Below are 16,115 nucleotides of genomic sequence, written 5' to 3' on the forward strand. Positions count from 1 at the left end.
TCCAACTTTTATTAATATGAAAACCCTTACATGTTCCTTATATATATATATGTGTGTGTGTGTGTGTGTGGATTAAGAAGGATTCAGAGCTTCAAAGTTAGCAATCATTTTGTATGGAATGATGATCTCCTCATTCATCAAAAATCAAAAGCTTTGTGTAAGGGTTTTGACCCATAATCCAGCTTTTATTAATATGAAAACCCTTACCCATTCTTTATATATATATATATAATTTTAAACATTTCAAATATAAAATTTAAAAATAAGCATTTAAATGGATGAAAACAAAAATAAAATATATATAAATTAAAATTAATGTTATTAATTTATCTTATCTTAAGTGATAGTTGGAATATTTTTTATTCTCTCCACCCAAATTTAATTTTCATAAATCATATAATAACAAATAATATTATAATGACTTTTCACTTTGGTGGTGTTTTAAAAGAATTATATATATATATATATATATATATCCCAAAATTGTATAATAAGGAAATGGAACAAAACTAATATTTGTTCAAAAGCATAAAAATAAAATAGAGATAGAATTAATATTGATTCTTATAATTATAAATATATATATATATATATATAGAAATTAAGTACTGGTATAGATCTTTATAGTTGTAGTTGATTAGCCTCGAGCATTATAGGAATGAGTTACATGTATGTGGAGTTGTGATTTGTTTTAATTGATAGCTTCAGTGGTTAACTAATACAATGAGATTGAGATCAATCTTCAAGTTGTTTCCCTTTAGAGAAACGACACAAGTGTAGTAACAAGATGGTTTATGAAGACTTAGAAAACCAATCAACAGTAGCTATGGTTATGACCGATGTAGACCCATATTAACTCTGGATCAACAATTGTTGAGAGAAATCAAATCTCTCAAAGTGCAAACCTTTTTTTTGAGTGCAAAACTTGAGGAAAGATTTGCACAAAGATAACATTTAGATAACATTACATAATATGACATTACAACAGCTCTTCTATTTTGAGCTAGAGAGTGCTCAATGCAAAAATGTAATTAAAAAAAATTAGTATACAAAACTTTTTGATTGTGTAATGAAAGATGGTTTTTGGGCATGTAGTATTGATAAGTCATGGTATTGGTCCATGGTATTGTAACAAAGCTTATTCACAACTTAATAATATCTATGGTAAAGTGGAGTGAATATTCATGGTTAAAAATATTGTTATATCGTAAGTATTAACTTTCTATGTCCTTATTAATGAAATTTAAATATGATTACAAAATTATTATTTTAATTTATATGGTAAAATAGAATTTATGGTTACTAATATCTTATATATTTTTATGTGATAGTGATCTGAAATGGGGGTCTAACTTCTTGTCATACTTACAAGAACCTCCCACTCCAAAGCTTAACAAATTTATGATCTAGCTTAGATTGACAAATGCGGAATTAAGGACTTGAATTAGGTGTATGTCCTTGTTTATATTGTTTAAGTGCTTATTTGCTTATGCTGATATTAAAGACAAATAATAGTAAAATGCAGCAAATAGACAATCACACATAACAACAATATAATATAGGAGTTCACCCTGATATCATGGGCTACGTCTCCTTGAGCTCTAGTCAACTTGACTAGGCTCTTTGGGATTATGGTAAAACTTCTTTTACAAGTTCCACACTCAACTCCAAAGGTTTACAACTGAACCAATGGGCTTAGAATACCATCTTATCCCTGGTTGTCCTTACTCTGCAGACAGATCTAGGCTTCTTTGGACTAGATTCCTTCAATTAGTACACTGAGCTAACTTGAGCTTCTGGATGGCACTAACTCCCTCAGAATTCTGCAACTGTCTCTAGAACTCCTTCTGTCTTCAGCACACATCAGACACCAACAACAAACTTGATCATTTGATCTTTTGTTGTTCTGAAACTTCATTGTAGCATCTTGGCCCTTAGAAGTCTTCAGATGCTTCTAAAAATCCCTCCAATGGATTCAGAAGGTCCTTTACAGTCAAAATTGACTATTGGATCATTGAGAATGAGCTCTGGTAGCTCCTACAACTGCCTCCAACTTTTGGTGGCTTATGAACTCCAAAATCAATCTTCTTGGATGCAATTCTCCATGAAGATGACCTCTTTAGCTTCTATGGATTATTCCATTAGCTTCAAAATGCTCTATTTAGTTTAGCGAACCTCTTGGTTCACTCTCAGACTCTACATCTGTCTCTCTAGACTTTCTACAAAACTTCTCTGTAATCCCCTGTTTCCCTTTGGAAGCTTGAATCCCTTGTAAACTACTATGTCTCTGCTTTTATTTGATATCTTTAACCAAATTTAGCTATCGCACCTGACTTCCACTAAACTTAGCACATTCGCTAAACTCTAGCCATTCCGCCAGGCTGACCGTCAGAGGTAGTCGTTTAGCATTACCACAACTGTTGGGCGCACATATGTGCGATATAACCCCGACGGTTAGGGACATTCAGCCATTGAGCTTTTGCGGTCGGGTTCATCCTGGACCGTTGATTTGTCTCGTTCATCTAACAATTGTCGCGTCATCTGATGGCCAACTTGCCCGGGAATCTCCGTCATTGATGTGACCCTGCTCGATCCAACGAACATTGCTCATATCGTGCAGATTTCCTGCACGAACAATATCTGACCGAGGGCACGCGATAAGAGCAGTTTTTCTCTGCTACGTGTCGCTTGCTGAATGGAATCGCGTGCCTTGGGTCGAACATTGTTTCCAACCTTTCACCCGCGCGATATACCATTTACCGCTTTGGCCAATACAGGCCACATGCTTTATTTGGATTTAATGAAAAGGCACTTTATAAAAGGTTTTGCACTTTATCAAAGCTTTAGCGCTTAACAAGGTTTTGCGCTTTAAGGTCAAATGAACCTTTTTAACCCTTTTACCTTTTACCTTTGGTCTTTAACCTTGGTTCTTGACTACGGTTGAAGTCCTGGATCATTTTCTGATCACTCCTCCCCATTGAGAATCTTTTGGACCCCAAAACACTGATACACTGATCTGAACAGTAGATGAGAGTACAACACCCTCTTCTTTCAGCCTCCATACACTTGCCCTGCATGGCTAGTGCCTCTGAACCAAAACTTTGAAGCTTTCCTTCCTGGATGCGCTTGTTCTCCTGTTAAGAACTATCCTCCTGTTAAAAATGGTTTTCCTTCCTGAATTCATGCAGAACTCCTGCTGAGAAGGTTACAAAAGGTAGTTTGAACCTCTCTGCCTTGATCATTGATCCAAGGTGTTTCAAACAACTGTAAGATTACATCTTCTTAACAGAAATGTACATTTGTACCAGTTACAGTATGTTTTTCTGACATATTGTCAAAAACAACAGAAATACAGAAAACAACTGGATGGCCTAGATTCTTGCTTCTCAACAGAAACAGATTTCACATTCTTGTGAATCACCATCATGTCTTCACATCTTTGTACAAATGATTGACTAGATAACAAGTCAACAAAAACATGCCTTTACAACAATTGACCCTTCAAGTCAAGCATGTAAAAATAACTTAAGGATTCTTTTTCAAATATGAAACACTTCATCATTATCTCCCTTTTACAAGCTTGGAGACCAAATCAACTTTTCCCAAGTCAATATTACATTACATGCATGTTTAAAAACAAAGCAATCAACCCTTCAAGTTAATTACACATACATGTTCAGGTACAAGGAAATCATCAACATCCCTATGTTCATGCATATCTTTCTCATGCATGCTCTTCATCCTTCAACTTTCTCTTAAACACACTGTACTTCTAAAGCTGAAATGAAAATAATGTTTGCAGTAATAAAGTGAGTCTACATACTCAACCTTTCCAGTCACCTTATTGGTAAACCCTGCAACTTGCATCTCATTAGCAAAGAAATGCATTAAATCAAAAGAAACATGCAACCTTAATTGGATAAGAACTCTAACCATTTCTTACCAATCCATTTCAAAGGTGCTTCCTTTGTCTACACATGACATCAACATGTGAATCATCTTACAGCACATCAATTATGGAAACTTCCTTTCCATTCTTGCCATTCTGTCCTTCCACCTTCTTCAGATTTTGTGGAAGCATTGTTGGATTCAGAGTCCAACACCTTTCAGCAATGTGTCCTTGCTTATGGCAGTAAGTGCAACGCATGTGCATCTTTTTGACAGCATGATTTGCCTTGTCCAGTGGACCTTTGGCTTCTTGCCTCCTTTCCTTCAGTAGTTTCCTGTATGTGACCATTCTCTTCCAACATCTAGAAACACTATGGTTATACAAACCACAAAAGGAACATGCAATTCTTTTCACATGCTTAGTTGGAAATTTTTCATGCTTTACATAGTCAAAAGGAATATGATTAAGATCAGCTTTATACCTTTCTTTTTCACCTTTATTACCTTCATGAGGAGGTGAATCAAACGAAGAATTGGCTTCCTTTGGAACACCATCAATCTCTCCAATGCTTTCAGAGCTTTTACAACTCTCTGGTTCAAGTACCTGCTTATGAACACCACCTTCCTGCAAAGTGTGTTTCAAGCTATTGCATTTCCCAAGAATACAATCTTTACACTCTTGAGGTAGAAGACTTGACATGAAACTCCTTCCAGGCACTATTTCATTTGCCTTCATGGCTGCTTTGGAACTTTCTCCATAAGCTTGTTCATAACCAGGACCCAAATTCTTAGGCCTTTCCTCAATCTTTATTGGCTCAACAATGCCTTGTGCATGTTTGCCCAATCCTTTTCCTTCATAGCCCATCTGTGACATCAACTGGGACCCTATGCCTCTTGTATGTTTCTCAAATGAACCAACATTTACATTCTCAGAGGAAATTGAAGAAATACTGGAATTGTTTACCTCTTCTGCGAGTTGATACTTGTCTAAGGTTTCTTTGGCAATAAGGAGTTATGTCTCCAACTCATGCATCCTTTCCAGGTTCATATTTGCAATATGAAGTTGGCTTTCCACTTCCTGCAATCTGTTAGAAAGCAACTGCTTCTCTTCCTTCATGGAATTCAACTGCTCTCGAAGTATGATGCTCTTCCTTCCATCCTCATACATTTCTCTCACCGTGATGAACATGTCTTGCTTCAAGTCTTCATCAAAGAATCTTGTGAAGGAGGAGGATTTTGAGAACTCACTTGTAGAAGTTGTCATTATAACAATGAACAAAAGAACTTCAACAAAATCAAAGAGCTTATTCAAGCAACCTTTAGCAAACAAACCTCTTGTGCTTCAAGGATTGCCTTGAGGTCCTTGGGGTAAGGAGAATGCCTTCAGCCCTTCTTCCTTCTTGTCCTCCCCTGGACTTAGCTATCAGTAGCTTTCCCTTCACCTTTGCAAACTCAAACAATAGTTAGTTTACAACAATCAAACAGTCAAATCCCTTGTACTATTTAACACCTTTCAAGTCAAACAAGCAATTTATTGCTCTGTCTATCAAGCAACTATGCTTCTGTCAATCAAGCATCTAGCTCTGATACCACCTAATCTAAAATGGGGGTCTAACTTCTTGTCATACTTACAAGAACCTCCCACTCCAAAGCTTAACAAAATTATGATCTAGCTTAGATTGACAAATGTGGAATTAAGGACTTGAATTAGGTGTATGTCCTTATTTATACTGTTTAAGTGCTTATTTTCTTATGCTGATATTAAAGACAAAATAGACAATCACACATAACAGCGATATAATATAGGAGTTCACCCTGATATCATGGGCTACATCTCCTTGAGCTCTAGTCAACTTGACTAGGCTCTTTGGGATTATGGTAAAACTTATTTTACAAGTTCCACACTCAACTCCAAAGGTTTACAACTGAACCAATGGGCCTAGAATACCATCTTATCCCTGGTTGTCCTTACTCTGCAGACAAATCTAGGTTTCTCTGGACTAGATTCCTTCAATTAGTACATTGAGCTGACTTGAGCTTCTAGATGGCACTAATTCCCTCAAAATTCTGCAACTCTCTGGAACTCCTCCTTCTGTGTTCAGCAAACATCAGACACCCGCAACAAACTTGATCATTTGATCTTTTGTTGTTTTGAAACTTCACTGTAGCATCTTGGCCCTTAGAAGTTTTTAGATGCTTCTAAAAACCCCTCCAATGGATTCAGAAGGTCCTTTACAGTTAGAATTGACTATTGGATCACTGAGAATGAGCTCTGGTAGCTCCTGCAACTGCCTCCAACCTCTGGTGGCTTCTGAACTCCAGAATCAATCTTCTTGGATGGAATTCTCCATGAAGATGACCTCTTCAGCTTCTATGGATTATTCCATTAGCTTCAGAATGCTCTATTTAGTCTAGCAAACCTCTTGGTTCACTCTCGGGCTCTGCTTCTGTCTCTCTGGACTCTCTGCAAAACTCCTTTGTAATCCCCTGTTTCCCTTTGGAATCTTGAATCCCTTGTAAACTACTTTATCTCTGCTTTTATTTGATATCTTTAACCAAATTTAGCTATCGCACCTGACTTCCACTAAACTTAGCACATTCGCTAAACTCTAGCCATTCTGCCACGCTGACTGTCAGAGGTAGTCGTTTAACATTACCACCACTATTGGGCGCACGTGTGATATAACCCCGGCAGTTAGGGACATTCAGCCATTGAGCTTTTGCGGTCGGGTTCATCTTGGACCATCGATCTGTCCCAATCATCTAACCGCTATCGCGTCGTCCGATGGCCAACTTGCCCGGAGAATCTCTGCCATTGATGTGACCCTACTCAATACAACGGACATCACTCATATCATGCAGATTTCCTGCACGAACAATATCTGACCGAGGGCACGCGATAAGAGCAGTTTTGCTCTACTACGTGCCACCTACTGAATGGAATCGCGTGCCTTGGATCAAACACTACTCCCAATGTTTCACCCGCGCGATATACCATTTACCGCTTTGGCCAATACAGCCCACGTGCTTTATTTGGATTTAATGAAAAAACACTTTATAAAAGGTTTTGCGCTTTATCAAAGCTTTAGCGCTTAACAAAGGTTTTGCGCTTTAAGGTCAAATGAACATTTTTAACCCTTTTTCCTTTTACCTTTGGTCTTTAACCTTGGTTCTTGACTACCATTGAAGTCCTAGATCATTTTCTGATCAAATAGGGGGTTTTGATGGGCAATAGTATTGTAGCAAATCCTATTTACAAGTTAATGGTATTGTAAGCTTATTGTAAGTACTAAAGTTTTTATGTTATTAATTAAATTTAAATATGGTTACAGAATCATTATGGCTCTATATTACTTTTAACATTTTATTATTATTTTAATTGAGCCTACATGTAAATGCTTACAAATTGAACAATATTTAAAAATGTTTTCTTTTTTAAATTACACCTAAACATCTCCCCTATACTTAGTTGTAGTAGTGCTTAGTTGTTGCAATGTAGCACAACTATTATAAGCCCACGAGTCCCTGCGAGTCTTGACAACTTTTATAGCGAGACATGTCACTCACATAGACCCCGCAGTTTCTACCCGTACCTGCATAAAACTTAGCTACTTACATTGAACCCGTGAAGAACTGCATATGACCCACATATGACCCGCATAAGCCCTGTGGAGACCCTCAAAATTCGATTTTTTTTCTTTATGTACTTAAAACTTACTATGTTTTCTTTTGTATTTTGCCGTCTTATACGGGTTGTTCTCGAATCTTATATGGATCATTGAGTCAGTAGTGAGACAAGTCTTACACGGGGAAGGGTTGTTCCCGAGTCTTATATGGATCGCTGAGTCAATAGCCAGACGATTCTTATACGAATACAAATAGTGCAACATTGCGTTGTAGAGTGTTTGTTTTGATACAATATGATTGACAGAAACCCATAAAAACAAGTGTCTATGATGAGAAACCCATAAAAACAAGAGGCTATGATTGCAAACTTTGCCAAAAGTGAAGTTTCCTAGAAATTCAATGCACCAATTTACAAATTAATTGGATATACTTTTGAATTAACATGACAATTTGTAATTTGAAAGTGGTTGCCGTATATATATTTATCATGATAATTGATACATTTAATCCTAAACCTGATCTTTCAAGTTCAGACAAGTCTTATACGAGTACAAGTAGTACAACATTGCGTTGTATAGCGTTTGTTTTGATACAAGATGATTGACAAAAACCCATAAAAACAAGTGTCTATGATGAGAAACCCATAAAAACAAGAGGCTATGATTGCAAACTTTGCAAAAGTTTCATAGACAATTTGTATTTTGAAAGTGGTTGTCTGATATATATTTAAATTATCATGATAATTGATGGATTTAATCCTAAACCTGATTTTTCGAGTTCCCAATTCCCATGATTGAAAAAAAAAATCAAAAAACCTTGGAAATTAAAAAAAACAAAACAAAACAAAACAAAAAACTCATTGAAATGATTGAAAAAAAAACCTAAAAGAACCTTCACAAAAAATTTCAAAAAAAACCTACAAGAACATTGAACCGACAGTTGCTTCATATCTCGGCAATGAGTTCCCAATCCCCATTATTGACACCCAAAAAAAAATAGTAAAACTAAAAGAACCTTGAACCCACAATTGATTAATATCCCGGCAACGCCTTACTAAGGGTCCATCCAACCCAGCAATATCTAGACCATCCTGGCAACACACTACCAAGAGTTCATCCACTCCAGCAATATCTAGACTAAAAAAACATAATAGTATTTTCAGCAAAAGGGGAAAAGCACCCACTAACCTAGGCATTCCATCTGTTGTCATTTAATGAACTCGAAACAAACTTCAGTACCAAACCATTCACATGGTTATTTACCTTGCAAAAAGGGATACTGTCCAGGCTGGATTTGCAAAACTAGTATTTGTTTGGGATATAAAAAGGAATACATTTCAAGATATAAACAATTTCTGAAGTGACCAGATAAACTAGACTCGGTTACAAATTAACAGAGCTTGCCACGCCTAATTGTTGACCAAAGCAAGACTCGTTTACAAATTAACAGAGCTTGCCACGCCTAATTGTTGACCAAAGCAAGACTCGTTTACAAATTAACAGAGCTTGCCATGCTAATTGTTGACAAAAGCAAGACTCGGTTACAAATTAACAGAGCTTGCCATGCCTAATTGTTTACCAAAGGAACATTCAAACTTCACTTGAAAGTTTCAAGTTTAGGAGGTCGAGAAAATCTAAATTTGTGAGATCATCAAGATCGTGATTGTCGATTGTGGGACTGGAAAGAACTCGAATGACCGATGGCATGAATACAAGGGTGGCCTGCAATTCAAGAAGGATTTGTTTAAAAGTAGGAAACAAAACTAGAATGTAAAATTTGGAGATTTTCAGCGCCTTTGATATAAAATCCTTTTAACTATCAAATGAAAAAACCAGGCCGTAGGCCGTAGTTCTGATTTGAAAAATAAATCAAAAATACCATAAGCTAATATGATTTACAACAGTTTGAGCTTCCATAAGCCCTTGAAAATGTTTAAATAAATGTGAGTACAAAATCCCATGTTCAAATCCCAAAATGCTTACCCATGGCTGCTTACTCGACTGACCAATGGCATGAATACAAGGCTGGGCTGCAATTCAAGAAGGATTTGTTGAAAAGTAGGAAACAAAACTAGAATGAAACATTCGGAGATTTTCAGCGCCTTTGATATAAAATCCCTTTTAACTATCAAATGAAAAAACCAGGCCGTAGTTGTGATTTGAAAAATAAAATAAAAAATAACATAAGCTAATATGATTACAACAGTTTGAGCTCCCATAAGCCCATGAAAATGTTTAAATAAATGTGAGTACAAAATCTCATGTTCAAATCCCGAAATGCAAAATGCTTACCCATGGCTGCTTACTTGACTGACCAATGGCATGAATACAAGGGTGGCCTGCAATTCAAGAAGGATTTGTTGAAAAGTAAGAAACAAAACTAGAATGAAACATTGGGATATTTTCGGCGCCTTTGATATAAAATCCCTTTTAGCTATTAAATGAAAAAACCAGGCCGTAGTTCTGATTTGAAAAAAGAAATCAAAAATAACATAAGCTAATATGATTACAACAGTTTGAGCTCCTAAGCCCATGAAAATGTTTAAATAAATGTGAGTACAAACTCCCATGTTCAAATCCCCAAATGCTTACCCATGGCTGCACGCTGAGGACTGTGTAGTTCACCTGAGAGTTATAGAGGGATCAGTTGGAATCGTGTCAAGCAGGTGCAAAACCAGCCCAGAGTCCTATTACTTTAATATACACACACGCTAATATGATTATAACAGTTCAAGCACCCACAAGCCCATGAAAATGTTTAAATAAATGTGAGTACAAAGTCCCATATTCAAATCCCCCAAATGCTTACCCATGGCTGCATGCTGAGGGCTGCGCAGTTCACCCAACAGTTCTAGAGGTATCAGTTGGAATCGTGTCAAGCAAGTACAAAACCAGCCCAGTTACCTATTCCTCTAATCAATATATATATATATATATAAAGGTTTGGTTGCCACCTCTTTTTCCTGGACAAAAAAATGGATACTGAGAATACATGAATGCCTTAACCCCACAGCTCGTTTATGTTCTAACAAAGAAAAATATTGCAATGGAAATATCTCAGAGGCTGCCACTGTACATATTTCTCATAAAACTGCAGCAGTAGAAAACTGATAAAACTCTCCCATACAAATGGCATGGATAGTCACATTCTTCTAAGATAATTCTAAAAGAGGGTTTGCCCACAACTAAACATTTAAAATGTCACATATCGAAATGGCTAGGTTTACCTGGACCCTCTAGCCAGGTACACAAGTTCGGGTTATTACCGTATATCCTGTATTAATATTCTCTATAATTCATATTTGTTTTGTAAAACTTTGAATGCACTCACAATGAATACAAAATCATTGTTCCGATCTCCAGCACAAAAGAGTTGGGGCAAGGAAATTACGAAATGGCTAGGTTTACCTGGACCCTCTAGCCAGGTACACAAGTTCGGGTCATTACCGTATATCCTGTATCAATATTCTCTATAATTCATATTTGTTTTGTAAAACTTTGAATGCACTCACAATGAATACACAATCATTGTTTCAATATCCAGCACAAAGAGTTGGGGCAAGGAAATTACTAGACATATTTAGCATTCAAATGAACAGACTGAATTGGAATGATTAAGAAACTTGAATAAGAAACACTGGCATCTTGAAACAACATCTGATGGGATAACATTCTGACACGCACTGCATGTACTGAAATAATAATAAATTCTGATCTAAACAATAAGCATCCAGGCTCCAAACAAAAAGAAACCAAAACTCCAAGACACAGAAAAGGAGGGAAAAAGAACTGTGTAAAATTTTTAATCCAAGTGACAATTAAAATTTCATTAATCCACATGAGCAAAACAAAGTTCAAACACAACATTTCACACTTCCAATGTCGAATTAACAGTTTATAAAATGGTAACTTCTTGATTGAAGTACAGGATTATTCCATCAAAATATTTCCACTAATTCATAGGCTTATTCTTGAATCAACTAGTAACATAACATGAAGTTGCATTGCAAAATACCAGGATAACACAACTTAGCAAAGCAAAGAAGTCCTCAAGCTACAACAGACAATAAAAATAAAACAAATAAAGAATGGTTATTAAACATTTATTTCCCTCATATCCCCAAGTGATATAGAGGGTTCTTACAAATGTAATCCAAATGGTACTAAAAACTATAAATGAACAAAAGCTCAAGAATCTAGCATTACATTGTCCCATTGCAGTTCAAGCACAAAAAAGTATTGCATTTTTGCAAAGTGAAATTCAAGCATCATAACAACCCAGTATACCAACCCTCATTCCTACAAAATCCAAGATCCCATTCCTGAGCCTTACTTGATTTATGATTCTTTGCACCTGAGAAAGATCCAACCGATCTTATACAATCCAGTGAACAGCACCGGGGACCCTGTCTGTTTTGAATAGATTGATGTATGCATGGGGTAACACCCAAAATGAATCCAGCCCCATCATCTTCTTCCTGTTTACTAACTTAAACTACATGAATCGCATTGCCACTAGAACCGAAGCCATTATCATTCAGAGCTGGATTTGTATGAAAAGCTGACTGCCTTGAAGGTTTATTTAGAAGCTTCAGTGACAATCCTGAAGGTTCAATAGAACCAGGTGGATCACCGATACTCAACTTTGAGATGCCTGTTTCATCGATAATATTCACAGGAGCTTTTGGAATCTCAGCCCTTGGCTTAAAAATGTTGGAATTTGGTGGCAATTCTGTTGTAGCAGGCCTAAAACCAGGCCAAGCTGGGAATGGAAAAGGAAGTAATGGTGCCATGAAACCTGGAAATGTCATTGGAACACCACAAGCCATTGCTGCCGCACACTGTGAAAAAGAGTTTTCCGCTTCTGCAGTCTGTTCCGAATAATTTGATTCAAATTCCTGATCCGAAGCTGGCTGTGATGATAACAATGGAGCACCATTATTAGGCTCAACAAGAGGACCTTGATTAAACACAGAATTTAGGTCAGTAGGTAACATCTGATTTTGAACAGAGTTGTCACAACCGGTGTTGCCAGTAGGTAGCATCTGGTTTTGAGAAGAATTATCACAAACAGAATGGCTGGTCGGTAGTATCTGATTTTGAACAGAGCTATCACAAATAGGATCAATGGAAGCAACTTTTGGATAATCTTCTACGGATACTGCTGTTGAACTGGGGTCCTGTAAAGCATTAACAGAAGCAAGTCAAATCGTCAAATCTCCTAAATCCAAGATCGCTAAGTCAATTATTAAACATACATGGACGATGTTTTAGTCAATTGTAGAATGAATAGACATTACAGAAACTTAGAAACAACTTCAAACAAAAGAATACCATTTGAGGTTTGAAAGATGATATTAGTTCTTAGCATAGCTTTTCAGAACAATTATGATTGATTGCAAATCCAATTCTTGGGATCTTTGCCCAAGAAGCCTCCTGAATCCCTTCCATGCCCACCACACCAAGAATTTAAGACAGGAAGAAAAAAACTCACCGGTGTCATGTCAAACAGACTGGAACGTCTCTTCTTTCTAGTCATATTGCTCTGTCGAATAAAATATTTCTGTGCATGGCTGGCTACCTGTGTAGGTGTTCGTGTTATGACAAAATTCCGTGCTATTCCTCTCCAATCACCTTTGCCAAGCTTCTGCAAACCTAGCAAAAACATTCTATGTTCCTCCTCTGTCCATGGCACACCTGCAGGTATTTAGAAAGATTACAAGTTAATGAGATCATCTAAAAAAATCAAGGAAATAATGTAAATACTAAATATCATTAAATTCAATGAATATCCATACTGAAGAGTTCAAGAACAAATCAGTATCTAGTAGTTAAGATCTAACACAGACTTCCAAAAAGATAAAATAATATAAGATCAACACTCTTCAATGAAAACACAGTTAGGGTACTCGCATCTAAAAGTTCTCTTGGCGTCTCTTACATGTGATTGTTGTGTTAAAGATACAGATCAATGACAACGATCTCTAACCTGAATGATTAGGTATCTAATGACTACATCAAAAAAAAAACTTGTGATCTATTAAATTTCAATAATAGAGCGATCTCACATATTACTGAACAAGAAATTATCCAAGGATAACTTCTTTCATTCTGTCATCTACATGTGAATTTCATTTAAAACATGTCAATTTAATAAAAATCTATTTCCGAACAAAGAAATCAAAAATGCCAGGAAACGAAAATTACCAGAACAAAGACATATTTGCCCGAGAGGACGCAAATTTCAGATAAAATAATTTGCAATGGACATATAACCAGAAATCAGACGCCTATGTACAAGATAAATATGTTCTTGAGAATAAATTCGATAAGACATACAGAAATCAAGGTACGGCAGAGGCCTACATAAATCTTTTCTCTGCAAGCCAGTGGATATTTGAAAACCAGAACAATAAACTAAAGAGATGCCCCGGTAGTTCAATAGGCATAAAAGCACAAAGAACAAAGAAGAAGATGAAGATCACCGATTTGGAATTCTTCAAACCGATATGAGCAAAGAATCCTGAAGCAAGCAATTATAGCCTTACTTTTTAACCAAATCAATATTTTCTCATAAAATATTTAGAGTTGTATGATTTTATTCTAAGCCTGAACACAGAAAAGCAAGAAAAACGCCGATTTGAAAGATAAAGAGATCTTTAAAACGAAAAAGCAAGCAATCACGAAGCAAGCAAAAGCAGACTTGGCTTTTAGAGTAAAAGCTAAAGAAATGTTTTCTCCTCAACTATCAGTCATAAGCTTTGATTCCAAGAACAATCACAGACATCAAAGCCCTAACACTACATCTTCTTGAATATTCTGAAGAGCAATGATAGTTGAAAACCTACCTACACAGATTTTGTCTTCAGCCAGCACATATTTAAAGCAGAAACTGAAATAATGTTGCGAACATCTAAAACAATAAAAGGGGCAGGAGGGCGATTTGAAACACTTCAAAATATAAATAAGCAATCAATCCTGAGGCAAGAAAATGCGACCTTATTTTTCACATATATAAATATTTTATCATCAAACATTAGACTTATAAGCCGTTATTCTAAGCCTGACACAAAAAGAAAAAGAAGATCTCCGATTTGGAAAATAAAAATGGTCTTTCAAACAAAATGACCAAACAATTGCGAAGCAAGCAAATGCAGCCTTGGATTTTTTAATGCAAAATCAATATTTTCTCATCAAATATCAGGGGATTCTAGACACTTTCACGGACATCAAAGCTCGAACAGACGACATTTTCTTGAACATTGTCCAGAGAATTGAATCCAGATCTTTGTTATTTTTAAACTAGATAAATATTGTCTTTAGATATAAGATATATAAGCTTTTATAGCAGCCAATAACGAAGAAGGGAAGAAAGGCCGGATTCGGAAGACATACTGATCTTTAAAACCAAGTGAGCAACCAATCACGAAAGCAAGCAAACGCACCCTAGGATTTTACACTAAATGCTAAAGAAAGATATTCTCATCAAGTATAAGTAACGGGCTTTGATTCTAGGCATGATCACAGACATTGGAGCACGAAGAGACAACATTTTCTTGAATATTCAGTAGAAATTTGAGTCAAGATCCTTCACCTTTCTTCCGCTCGCGAGAATTGGAGGAAGTGGAGGCCTCCACAAGACCATCAGAGAGATAGCCGCCGGCCGCCGCCGCCGCGGCAGCAGCAGCGGCAGAGGCCGGCTCGGAGGGCTCAGCGGGAGAGCTAGGGTTGGACATCATCATCAAATTCCCCATGCTAGCGCTCTTTCTGATCGGGCCATCGGTAAGCCGAACGCCGAAGAGCTTCACCCCGCCGCGGTTAGGGCACGTCCTGGAGTTATGCCCGTTGTTGCCACAGTGCGAGCACTTGCGCGTCATCTTGTCAATCCTCAGGAGAATTCAAATCGGCCTCGGTGATTCGAACCTGCAACCAATCTTTAACGCAACAGAACAAAGAACAGGGAGAATCCAAAACCGCGTGGTGCTGCAGCTGATGAGTGCAGCCTGGGAAACATCTGAGGAAAGGAAGTCGTGCTGTCATTTGAATAAAAAGAAAGAAATAACTGCACAGCAAGGGGAAGACGACTGCTTTTCCAATAAATTTAACGAATATATTTTTAGATTAATTATGGGTATTTTTTAATTAGGTCGGCTAAATATTTTGACGGTGCGGAGTTGCCAATGGATAATGGAATGGATATGACATATGTACATCATTATCCATCCATATGGATGGATGCATACATACATACATCTTGTTTTTCCATGAGCAGTTGTCGGGCGTTTCGACATTGTCACAAAAATTCTTTTAAATTCTCTTGCGGTCACATGGGGCTTGTGGAAGGATACGGGGATGACCTTCCAAATGTGGCCCCACCCATCGAATATTAAAATTTTGGAGTATTTACAGTTCTAAAGAGGCTTTTGGAATTTGTATCTTTCTTTCGATTCGAGTGGGTGCCACCTTGGAAATCTTATATTCAACCATTTTATTTTATTGTTATTTTATAATATTCAAACATTCTTAACCTTGCAAGATTTAAACTATATTTTCGAATCTTACCCCAGCTTATCTTATTATTATTTATATCTTATTAATCCC

General features: G+C 36.7%; 1 protein-coding gene across 1 annotated transcript; it reads right to left on the reverse strand.

The window, feature by feature from the left end:
- Nucleotides 1–11,587: 11,587 nt before the first annotated feature.
- Nucleotides 11,588–15,606, reverse strand: LOC149261517 (transcription factor MYBS3-like). Its single transcript, XM_089422333.1, has 3 exons — nt 15,109–15,606; nt 13,009–13,211; nt 11,588–12,694 (listed from the first exon to the last, which is right to left on the reverse strand). The coding sequence occupies exons 1-3, from the start codon at nt 15,389–15,391 to the stop codon at nt 12,005–12,007; spliced, it is 1,176 nt and encodes a 391-aa protein (XP_089278459.1). The 5' UTR covers nt 15,392–15,606; the 3' UTR covers nt 11,588–12,004.
- Between the last annotated feature and the right edge of the window lie 509 nt (nt 15,607–16,115).

The sequence above is a fragment of the Pinus tabuliformis genome, chromosome 6 (assembly GCF_031772625.1).
Source record: "Pinus tabuliformis cultivar Carrire ecotype Pingquan chromosome 6, CPIR1, whole genome shotgun sequence".
NCBI lineage: Eukaryota > Viridiplantae > Streptophyta > Pinopsida > Pinales > Pinaceae > Pinus > Pinus tabuliformis.

Bases quoted from the DNA above. Each gene is read 5' to 3' on its own strand.
- LOC149261517 (XM_089422333.1), bottom strand. From the start codon at position 15,391: ATGACGCGCAAGTGCTCGCACTGTGGCAACAACGGGCATAACTCCAGG. The intron at 13,212-15,108 runs GTGAAGGATCTT...AAATACCTGCAG, and splicing joins TTCTCGCGAGCGGAAGAAAG to GTGTGCCATGGACAGAGGAG. The intron at 12,695-13,008 runs GTGAGTTTTTTT...AATGCTTTACAG, and splicing joins GTCTGTTTGACATGACACCG to GACCCCAGTTCAACAGCAGT.